Source organism: Dendrobium catenatum, unplaced genomic scaffold (genome assembly GCF_001605985.2).
Source record: "Dendrobium catenatum unplaced genomic scaffold, ASM160598v2 fragScaff_scaffold_1221, whole genome shotgun sequence".
Classification (NCBI taxonomy): Eukaryota; Viridiplantae; Streptophyta; class Magnoliopsida; order Asparagales; family Orchidaceae; genus Dendrobium; species Dendrobium catenatum.
In genome coordinates, this window is record NW_021319683.1 from 28985 (window position 1) to 41271 (window position 12287).

Consider the following 12287-nt stretch of genomic DNA (forward strand, 5'->3'; position numbering starts at 1 on the left):
ATAAAAATATAGATGATCTGTTCCGCTGTATTTTGATGTTTATAGTACCTCTGTGAGTCTGTTTCTGTCTGTATGTTTGGAAGAAAGTTCTGAAACAAATTCCAAAGCCAGATTCTGGAATCAGTTCAGTCAGTCTGAAGTTCCAGCATCACGACCCGATGCGAGCGGGATCCGTCCCGGTCGGGTTGGGTAGTGACAAGAACAACCCTCAACCTCTAAAGACTTGGAAGACGATTAAATAGGCTCATTTAATTCTAAACAACTTAGGTTGCATGGGCCTTCACAAGATCATGAGCGCCTATGTTTGGAGTTATCTAATCCTATTTTTGGAACTTCCAAATTAGAGATTTGGAATGAAATAATTGAAATGCATGTCTCTGTCAAGGGTTGTTTGTTCACCTTTTGTTTATATCCAAAATTTACAAATTTATAAGCATGCTCATTTAATTTCCAAATGCTTCTAAAGCAAAGATGGTGTATTCCATGACATTCAAAGGTCTATGGATCATACTCCATCATGCATTGATATTACTTAAGCATGATTAGTTGAATTTATAAATTGAGGGATTCAAATGCAATGATAATCGAACTTAGCATATGTTCATACCCCCGTAAACATACAAACTTCATTCGCATTTCTAGGTTCCTTAGATGATGTTAAATTCGATTGTGAGATCTCGTAGAAATTGTATGAGATCAATTCTCTCCTCTCCAAATGAATCCAAAACGTTCATTCAAAACTTTAGGGAACCCTCTTCCCTACGTGATTCCTCTTCATGCATGATGTTTGGAGCCCCCTCAAGGCTCCAAATGTTAAATTGTATAAATTCTAGCCCTACCCTAGAAGCTACAAATCATCACATGTCTACTTTTAGGTTTCCCCTAGATCTTGCCAAAATGGATCTTTAGGATTTTCCTAGAAACCTCCAAATCCCCAAAATCATATCAAATTTGATTTGGGAAAACTCTCCAACGATTTAGGGAGTCAATCCTCTCCTTCGAACGAATCTAAAACATTTGTAGGAGAGTAGGAGGTTCTCTTCCTTATGTACATGTCCCTCATGCTTAGTAGTTGGGGTGTCCTCTAAGCCCCAATTATTATAGTGCATGAATCAAGATTTTAGAAAACAAATCTTAAGTCCCCATTCCATTTGCTAACAACACAAAGTTAGCAAATGAACATTTCTCCCTTCATATATGATGATTTGGAATTCTCTAAAATTCCAACTTATCATTATATGAAAGTCTTGTAGCTAAGAGCCAAAAATCTAAGCTACCTCTTTCTTTCATTTGAGACACAAAGATCAATGAAAGAATCTCCTCTTTAGGCTTAGGATTCTAAATCTAGCCTATCTCATTTACCTAACCTATATAGGTAGATGACCTTCGCAATTTGTAGTTCCAAAACTACATATTGTACCTCTTATTCATGATGTTTGGGGCTTCCTTTTAGCTCCGAACACATCTTCCCATGAGTTAGAGGGAACTTCGAACCAACTCCCAAGTTCTTTTATCTTGCTTGTTGGTATTAAACCCACAAGTTAGAACTATCCTTCCATTCTATTCATCGGAAAATGAAAAATCAATGAATAATCCTTCTAAACATAGGACTCAAACCTTGATTTCCTCTATCCACTTAGCCTAAATTAAGTGGATAATAACTTCTCTTTGGACACCAAATGTCCAAAGTGCACCTTCAATTGGCAACTTTTAAGTTGCATTCTAATCATAACCTCTTATGAGTCATGATTATTAGAGAACTTGTGACCCTTCTTTCATCCTCCCAAATCCGGATTGAGAGGATGCAACCCTTTTCTTTGAATACCAAATATTCAAAGAAACATTCTAGAAGTTTTGTAGCTTTCAAGTTACATCTTCATCCCTTAACCTCAAAGTTATGGGAGAGTTTGCATACAACAAAATCCTTTTGTTGGGTTAAAATAACTCATATCCCTATATTTTTAATATAGGAATATTATTCTCATGCCCCCCCCTCATTCTCCTAACCCATGTTAGGTGAGTGAACCCTTTTCTTTGGGCACCTAAAAGCTTAATGAACTCTCATGAATGTGTGACTTTCCTTCTATCAAATGAAAAGTGTAGAAAGCCTCCTCATTCACTTGGGCTAAATTAAGTGAATGTGTGTCGTTCCCTTTCGAACACCAAATATTCAAAGGGATTCCTCTAACTTGTAACCTACAAGTTGCACTTCATTTCTCCTTTCCTACAACTCTAAAGTTAGTAGAAAATCATTTAATCCTCCTCTTCCTACAATCCAAAAATTGTAGGAAGCTATCTCATTCTCCTAAAACTCAAGATTAGGATAATGTACACTTCTCTTTGGACTTCAAATGTTCAAAAAACATTTATGGATTTGCAACCCACAAGTTGCATGTTCCTTTCCTTATTTCTACAATTCAAAAGTTGTAGGAATTCCTCTCATCCCATCGACTCAAATTGGATGAGTGAATGTCCCCTTCTTTGAACACCAAATGTTCAAAGAAAATCTTCCACTTCGCGACCTTCAAGTTGCATTTTCCTCCATCTTTCCTTCAAGCCAAGATTATAGGAAAGCACCCAAATCCATCTTCATACTCTCATTCTTCTAACTTAAATTAGAAGAATGTATTTCCTTCTTTGAATAACTAAATGTTCAAAGCACTTTCAAGAGTTTGCAACCCAAGTTGCATCTTATTTTCTTCCCTTCTACTATCCTAAACCCAAATTAGGAGGGTGTACGCCTTTCTTTGAACACCAAATGTTCAAAGGGGGTATTCAGAAGTTTGCAACCCATAAGTTGCACTTTCTTTTCTTCTCCTCCAACCCAAATTGGAGGAGTGAACCTCTCCTTTGGACACCAAATGTTCAAAGGAACTCCTCCAATTTGCAATCCCTAGGTTGCACTTTGGACCACTTCCTTTCCTACAAGCCTAAATTGTAGGCAATCGCCAAAATTACCTTCATTTATCTTAATCTGAACTAAGAAAATGAAATCCTATCTCCTTGAATACAAAAAAGTTCAAGGAGGCACCCTCTTGATTTGTAACCTCAAAATTACAAATCCTCCTTCACTTCTGTAGGCTCCAAAGGCCTTAGAAAATTCCTTACCATAGCTCAAAAGTTAAAGGTTTCCTCATTCTCTCCTCCAACTCTCAAATTATAGGAGATCTTTCCTTCTCTTTAGCTTCAAAAGCTAGAGAGATTTCTCCAACATTTAATCTAAAAGCTAAATGTTGGACTCCCATTTTCCCTTCTTAGCTCCAAAATCTAAAGAGAACACTTCCAACACTTGGCCCAAAAGCTATATGTTGGACTCTCTTTCTTCCCCTTCTTTAGCCTCAAAGCTAAAGGAATTCACTCTTCTCCTAGCTCCAAAAGTTAGAAGGAGAATTCTTCCAACTTTGAGCTCAAAAGCCACATGTTTGACATTTCTTCCTTAGATCCAAATTTTAAGAGGACCCTTAGTTTGACATACCACACAAGCCTCACACACTTAGGTGCACAACCCCTTAGGCATACTAGGATTAGAGTTTTTTTTTTGTGTGCGCATGTGATTGATGTTGTGGAGTGATTGCATTTTGGATTGTCTGCGTTGTGGACACTTGCCCTTAAGTGGTTAGTATAGAAAGATATAAATGCTTTTCTATGCAGGTGGCCATGTCCTAGAAGAGGGTAAATGTCATGATTATGCTAATGTTGTTTGCTTGCAGACACTGCTTAAAACCTCCCTAGAGGCATGGCCAATAGGGCAGAAGCAGGTGCTTAGCACTCTAAGTGCTAAGCCAATTTTGGGAATATAATGTGATGATTATATAAACTGCTGTCTAACTCTATTTTGCAGGTTTGAGTCTTTTATATTTTCAAATATATCTGATAGAAGTAGGATGTAAAACTTGTGGGGGTTCGGAGCAAAAGAAAGGATTAGAATAGGAGGGATGTACCTTTTTTTTTAGATGAAGCCCAAAGATCTTTTTGTAAAGCTTGAAGACCCCACAAGTAGAGTCTGTAATAAATTTAACTGGGTTGTATAATGGCAGACAACTCAACTGCCAAACATGTTTGTAATAACCAGGACACTATTTACACTTCTGTTTTAATTTATATACAAGCATGTGTTTATTGGGTGCGCATTAGAAAAGCATGTATTTTTCCTAGGTTTCTTCTATTGCTTTAATTGACTGTGGCCTGGACTATGTTGCGGTAGGCTCTTAGGATAAAATAAATTTTCTACCTCTTAAAATATAAGCAATCTAAAAAATGAAATTAGGCTCCATAATTGTCTAATAAAAGAAAAATTGCATGACTCCCTTTAAGGAGCCAAGTTTTCAAAAAATTAAAATAAACATGCATAGTCCAAAAATGTCTCTTGTAGAAAAACCCACGCTTAAGGACTAGATAATAAAAATCTTTCTTTTTGTGAGTCAGCATATGCATACCTTTATGCATAGGCATCTTGGCCACAAAGCCAAGTTATAAACCCTACCTTCTAAATAAAAACAGGCTTCTCACTCTACATTTGCATCAAGACCGGATGATATTGTTTTAAAAAAAGCGTTTAGGTGGGTCTAGTTGGTAGTCCCTTCTAGGCGAGACAGTAAATCCAGAGGTCGAGCAGATTATGCCTCATGTGAGATGTAATTTGTAAGTCCCTCCTGCATTTCATTAGATTTAGGTTCGAGGCACTACCTATCGGTAGTCCTCACCTTAGTTTTAGGGTCCGAGGCATTGGTTGATTCCAAATCACCTTATAAGCCCTCACCTTTCGGGCAATTCCTCCAACATGAGTTGTTGGAATGTAAGCCCCAAATTTCTAATAAAAATGTCAACTTGAACAAAATTAGATTTCTAAAATGTAAAGCCGAATATAGGATAGTTTGAGCACCTCTGAGTTTCCCTCAGAATCAAGTACTCCTACATTACCTTCCTTGGCTCTCATTCCAAATCTAATCCCAAGTTGATCAATTCCTCCTTGAAATTCCTAAAGGACCAAAACTTTTAAACAATACTTTCATGGATTTAAAAAAAAAACAAACTTTAGCCAACATTCAAAATGACTCTCAAAACAAGAAAAATCACTAGTTTAATCAAAAGTCTTCCCAAACCAAAGCTTGGGATGTAATTAATCATATGGGCTTGCCCCAATGAGACATTTGTACCCCAGAAATAAATAAACCCATTCGATCAAAATATCGAATGGGGGAATCTCTGTTCAAAATTGTAAATTTTATTATTGAGTCCATAAGAAAATTGTATTTTTGCCCTTCGGGATAATATATCATCATTCTTATGTCGTACTCGATTATAAAGTATGTAATCCGTTTGAGGATACAAAAATTCTCCAACATCAGCTTTAAGCTAAAGATAATAAATTTCTTAATCATAAAATAAATTACGACTATACACTAAACATTTAGCGCTTATGACTAACCTTAATCAAAAGCTCTCTCCCATCACCAGGATGGCTATTTAACCATAGAAGCTTGCACCTATGCGAAACCACCAACAAGATTATAAATTCAGGTTAAATTTCTATGTAATGCCTTATCTACAGTCCAACTTGGCTGTGTCATGCGAAATGTTTTGGAACCCACGTCTTTTTCACTTCTAATAATAGATAAGACATCATTTAGATTTAAAAGAGGTGACTTTCCAAGTATTTGAATGCATACCTTGTCATATGACATTTACTCCAAGTAATTGTAGTTTTCCCTACAAAGGTTTGCAGTGTTACATCATCTTAACAGCATCATATTTTGATACTCACAGTAATCAATTTTGATGCACAATTTTTTTCTTTTATTATAAGTATTCAATAACCAAAAAATGAACCATGGTTAAAAAAGTAAAATTTTGCCTTAATCTTGTAAACTAAGACATCATCAAGCTCCTTGGATGATATTTGCTTTATTTCTTCCCAAATATATTTGGTTGTAGTTAGAAACATGTAGATTCAACTATCTTCTGTTATTATTTAATTTTAATTCCAAAACATAAATTGAGATCGTCGTCACTTGACATGAGGCCAATAAGGTGCCCAATTTTGCTTTTCATAGGAGAAAGGTTTTCAAAATCTGGGAATACTAAGTTAATATCATCCATTTAATTTGAATATGATTAACGCCCTAGTACTCTCTACAATAATTTGATAAGAACATTTGGTTGGTCCATAGCTATTGATATAGAGAATAATTTTTCCTTTAACAACAACAACAACATAAATCCTTTGTCCCACAACAAGAGATCGGCTACCCAAATCATTTTTCTATCACACAATAGGCCCGACGCATTCCTCCAATTCAACATCCAACTTGAATTATACTAATAATATCCCCCATCTATTTCACCTTCACTTTGAACAATAGACAGATTAGCCCTTCAACTCCCTCTCTAGACTTATCAACAATAGGAATATCAAAAACAAAAGCATACAGTAGAGTACATCCTCCTGCAAATGCCTAGTAAGTATATTCATGACTAAAGTAAAAATATATGAGCTTAAAGCTAATCCTTGATCTAATCCAACTGGAATAGGAAAATACTTAGTCAAGCCACCTGTTTGAAAACAAATAATAGCTTCTATATGCATATCCTTAATGACTTCAATATAAGCATTATCAACTCATTTCTTTTCTAAGACTTTCCAAAGCATGACTCTTGAATTTTATCATAAGCTTTCTCTAAAATAACAATTATCATATGTAGATCCTTCTTCTCCATCAAACCTCTCAAAAAATGAATAGTTTCCATAGTAGACCTACCCAACATGAATCCATATTGATTTTGAGAAACACTATTATCATTCAGCAATCTATTCTCAATTACTCTGTTTCACAATTTTGATGCATAGCACATTGACTTAATTCTTCTATAATTCGCACTCTTGTGCATCACCTTTATTTTTAAAAATAGGAACCAACACACCTCCACTCATCTAGCATCTTCTAGTTTTCAAAATAATATTTAAAATTTTTTAAACAAAGAAATTCCTTCATCTCGTAAGCATTTCCACACCTCTATTGAAATATCATTAGGCTCAACTACTTTTTCAGGCTTATTTTCTTTAAAACCTCACTAACTATAGTTTTAATAATACAAAGATAAAAAATAAAAAACTTTACTTTCATTTAGGGTGCTAAGGTCATTAAAGTCAATTTTATTCTCACAATATTTCTTGAAAAGATTATCAAATATTTCATCCACCTATGTTAAATATCCTCTTCAAATAAAATCATCGTTTGCTCTTCATCTTTAACGCATTTCAATTGAATTAGATCATTCTCCTATTTCTTTACTTGGCAAATTCATATGCATTTCACTTGAATTAGACCATTCTCCTATTTCTTTACTTGGCAAATTTATACATACAGTTTTTCCCTCCTTATGATCTAATTTATTATATAAATCAATTTTAATCAACGAAAAAAGATGGCAAAGGTTGGTAAGGCAGACAAGAGGTAGAGGGGAAAACTGTGGGGAAAAAAAAATTCAGCACCTATTCCAAGAACTAATACCATAGAGGAGAAATGATATAAATTTTGTGTATTTTATTGGAGGTCTTATCCCTTTATTTATACAACAAGATTCTAAAATAGACTTAGTAAGTTCTACCTATGAAACTAGTAATTACAACAGAAGAAAGATATTCTACATCTTGCGCACCTTTATTTCCCAGAAAATTTAGAAGGGATTTTGTACCTTGAAGACAACAGATTGCAATAATTTATGACATGATAGGCTGCCAGCTTTGTAATCCCACAAATTACCAAGATGGCGACTATTTAGGCTAAAAACATCTATATGCAATATATGCACTATATGCACATATGAATATGTAGAAATGTTGCATATGTGTGTGTGTGTATATATAAGATCATGAGTGCCAGAAATTTGGCAACTTTAACTTTATTTATTAGGAATTCTTTATTGTCCTACACCCATCATCTAATGCTCAGTATGTAATTAATCCTTCGGTACAAATTATTCATTCATTCCACAAAAATATGGATCTATCTTTCGATGAATATATATTCAGCAAGAAGCCCAAAATCCTTGATTTGGCCAAGAAACAAAGCACTGCTTTGGGCCCAGGAAGCAAAGGGAATGAGCTCGGTCTCCTCTCCTGTAATTCAAGCTATTGCCTATCCTTTTAGTCTAATATAACACTAGCGCCTCTCCTTTCAGTAGAGGCTGTCTCCTCCACACTTCTATTCTGGATTTTTGTCTCCATGCCCGTTCCGCATGCGCTTCGCGCGCCATGCTCTGAAGTTACTATGTTACTGAAGGATTAACAAGTCGGCTAAAGGAGCTCATTTATATAAAAAAATTCAACTTAGTTAGAGTATATATTAATGCAAAAAGCCAGAAATAATGATTTCATGGAAACATTACAATGATCAAAATATGAAGGTGTTACCTGCCATAGTCCGTCCCACATGAGTTATCATTCCATTTTCATCAATAGCATCAATGAGATATAACTGCCTTAAAGCATCGGCTAAGGACTCACCTAGAGGAAAAAAAAGAGGAAGTTCATAAGGAAAAAGAGCGATATTCACCTGCTATGCTAAACTTGATTAATAAGATATTATGCATTAGGATAACCATCCAAAACTTTACATTCCAACTTTTCTGATTATAGCAAGTACGTAACAAAAAAAAATTATAGATAGTAACAAAAACAAGTTAACACTGTCGTTACCAATGTCAAATTCCTGGATGAGAAAAGTAGAGGGTTACGTTACGTAGTCGACAGCCAGCGTAAAACTTGTCGAATAATCATAACATGAATCCTTTAAAACATTGTATTAATTCTAGGGCATCCCCTGAAAGTGACGTGCTGAATGGCTTGAATATAGCGACAAGAGTGCAAGAGCCGATGCACCGGCGCCTGGGTGTAGTGTTAAATAGGCAAGAATTCTCACATCAAGGTAATGTGGGCAAAGAAGCTAGTCCATGAAACTAAATTTATGATAGGAACATGGAATATAGGCTCCCTTACAAAAAAATTAATGGAATTAATACATATTATGATTCATAGGAGTTGTACTAGAAATGATGTAGGTGTAATTATATATAAAAGTTTGAAGGAGAGTGTTATAAAAATTAACAGAACTAGAGATAAAATTATAGCTTTAAGGATTTTTGTTGATGCTAAGATTGCTAAAATTATAAGTGTTTATACTCCTCAAGTAAGTTTGGATATGGGTTCAAAATTAAAATTTTGGAATGACTTAGAATAATTAATACAAAAAATACCTCTTGAAGAAAGAGTTTTATTGAAGGAGATTTAGATGAACATGTTGGTAGAAAGATAGAAGATTTTAAAAGTATTCATGGTGGTCATGGGTTTGGAATGACAAATGAAGGTGGTAAGACCATATTAGATTTTTTTTAGTTTATGATTTCTTAATATCTAATATCTTATTTAAGAAAAGATATTAGCATCTTATCACTTATAAAAATAGATATAATAAAATGCAGATTGATTATTTTCTTATAAGAAAATTAGATCATTTAGATTGCAAAGATTGTAAAGTTATTCCGAGTGAAAATTTATATACCCAACATTCTTTATTAGTTTTGGACTTTAAGATTAAGGGCAGATAATAAAAAATAAAGTAAAACGATTTTTTAGAATTAGATGGGGGCATTTAAAGAATATTAACAAAAGTATTTTTGAGAGTGGGATTTTAGATTTTAAGATTTTGTCTGTACATGAGCATGCTAATGTTATGTGAGAAAAAGTAGCTAGTGATATTAAGAATATTGAAAAACATGTGCTTGGAGTTCCGAAGGGAAAAGCTCCAAATAGTAAAAATAGTTGGTGATTAAATCCAAATGTGCAAGGAAAAAAAATAAGAAGATTTGTTATAAAAATTAGTTTAGATATAAAAATTCTGATAATTGGAAAAGTTATAAAGAGGCTCGTAAAGAATCAAAGAAAGTTTTTTGCGATGCAAAGAGCTTAACTTTTAATGATTTATATAATAGATTAGATACTAATAAGGGAGAAAGATATATGTATAAGTTAGCCAAACAAAGAGATAGTAGTAGTAAGGATTTAGTTCAAGTATATTAAGTATACAACAACAACAATAACATCAAGCCTTTATCCCACTACATGGGGTCAGCTACATGAATCTTTTTTCTCCATTGTGTCCTATTAAAAGTCAAATTCTCGTTTAAATCTAATAAAGAAATGTCATTCCTAATATTTTCTAATCAAGTATTTTTAGGTCTACCCCTACCTTTCTTAACATAAGTCAAATCTAATACCTCTACTCTCCTAACCGGGTCATCGGAAGGCCGTCGTTTTATGTGACCAAACCATCTAAGGCGACTCTCTCTAATCTTATCTTCTACTGGAGCTACTCCAACCTTTTCACGTATATGCTCATTTCGTATCATATCTCTAAGGGTAAAGCCACTCATCCACCTGAGCATCCTCATCTCTGCCACACTTAACTTAGTATTATGCTTCTCTTTTAATGGCCAACATTCGGCACTATAAAGCATTGCAGGCCTCACTACCATCTTATATAATTTTCCCTTAAGTTTGAGGGGTACATTTCTATCACATAATAATCCCGATGCATTCGTCCACTTCAACCATCCAACTTGAATTCTGCTGATAATATCCCCATCTATTTCACCATCAACTCTGAACAATAAATCCAAGTAAAGTATATTAAGTATGAAGATAAAAAAATAATTTTCTTAGAAGATATTCAACAAAGGTGGATGAGATATTTTGCTAAACTTTTTAATGAAGAATGTGAAAATACGATTGACTTTAGTAACTTTAGCAACCTAAATTAAAATAAAGATTTTTGTTTTTATCGGCGTATTAGTAAAGCCGAAGTTAAAGAGGCTTTAAAGAAAATTAAATGTGGAAAAATTGTTGGACCTGATGATATTCCAATAAAGATGTGGAAATGCTTAGGAGATGAAGGAATTTTTTGGCTTACTAAACTTTTTAATACTGTTTTGAAAACAAAAAAGATACTAGATCAGTGGAGAATGTGTGTTAATTTCTATTTTTAAGAATAAGGTGATGCACAGGAGTGTGCGAACTATAGAGAAATTAATTTAATGTGTCATACTTTAAAACTATGGGAGCTAGTTATCGAGCGTAGGTTGTGGCATGATACTAATGTTTCTCAAAATCAATTTAGATTCATGTCGGGTAGGCCTACTATTGAAGCCATACATTTATTGAGAGGTTTGATGGAGAAATATAGAGAGAATAAGGATGATCTACATATAATATTTATTGATTTAGAGAAAGCATATGATAAAGTTTCAAGTGAAGTGCTATTGAGAGTTCTTGAAAAGAAAGGAGTTAATAATGATTATATTCAAATCATTAAAGATATGTACGCAGGAGCTATTACTTGTGTTCAAATACAAGGTGGCTTGACTAAGTATTTTCCTATTTCGGTTGGATTACATCAATGATCAGCCTTAAATCCATACCTTTTTTCTTTAGTCATGGATATTCTCACTAGACATTTGCAAGAGGATGTACCTTGGTGTATGTTTTTTGCTGATGATATTCTCCTTGTCGATAAGACTAGAGGAGCTGAAGGTAAACTTGAATAGTGGAGATCAACCTTAGAGTCTAAAGGTTTTCGCTTGAGTAAATCTAAAATTGAATATATAGAGTGTAAATTTAGTAGAAATAGACCTAGTGAGGGGATTGTGACTTTGGGCGATTAAGTCATTAATAAGAGTACACATTTTAGATATCTTGGATCTATTGTTCATAGTGATGGTAAAATATATGGGGATATTATCAGCAGAATTCAAGTTGGATGATTGAAGTGGAGGAATGCATCTGGCTTGTTGTGAAAAGTTCCCCTCAAACTTAAGGGAAAATTCTATAAGATGGTGGTGAGACCTACAATGTTTTATGGTGCCAAATGTTGGCCATTAAAAAAGAAGCATAATATTAAGTTAAATGTTGCAAAGATGAGGATGCTTAGGTGGATGAGTGGCTTTACCCTTAGAGATAGGATATGAAATAAGCATATACGTGAAAAGGTTGGAGTAGCTCCAATGGAAGATAAGATTAGAGAGAGTCGCCTTATATGGTTTGGTCACATTAAACTGAGGCCTTCCGATGACCCAATTAGGAAAGTTGAGATTTTAGATTTGACTTATGCAAAGAAAGGTAAATGTAGACCTAAAAAGACTTGGTTAAAAAATATTAGAAATGATATTTCTTTATTAGATTTAAATGAGATTTTGATTTTTAACGGGACAAAATGGCAAAAAAGGATTTATGT

The 12287-nt window shown here is 34.1% G+C and overlaps 1 protein-coding gene across 1 annotated transcript in view; it reads right to left on the bottom strand.

The window, feature by feature from the left end:
* Window positions 1-8393: 8393 nt before the first annotated feature.
* LOC110100287 (probable pre-mRNA-splicing factor ATP-dependent RNA helicase DEAH4) overlaps window positions 8394-12287 on the bottom strand; it is a 51252-nt gene continuing 47358 nt past the window's right edge. The window contains exon 10 of the mRNA XM_020827724.2: window positions 8394-8506. Within this exon, the coding sequence (XP_020683383.1) occupies window positions 8394-8506 (113 nt within the window). The remainder of the gene's footprint in view (window positions 8507-12287) is intronic.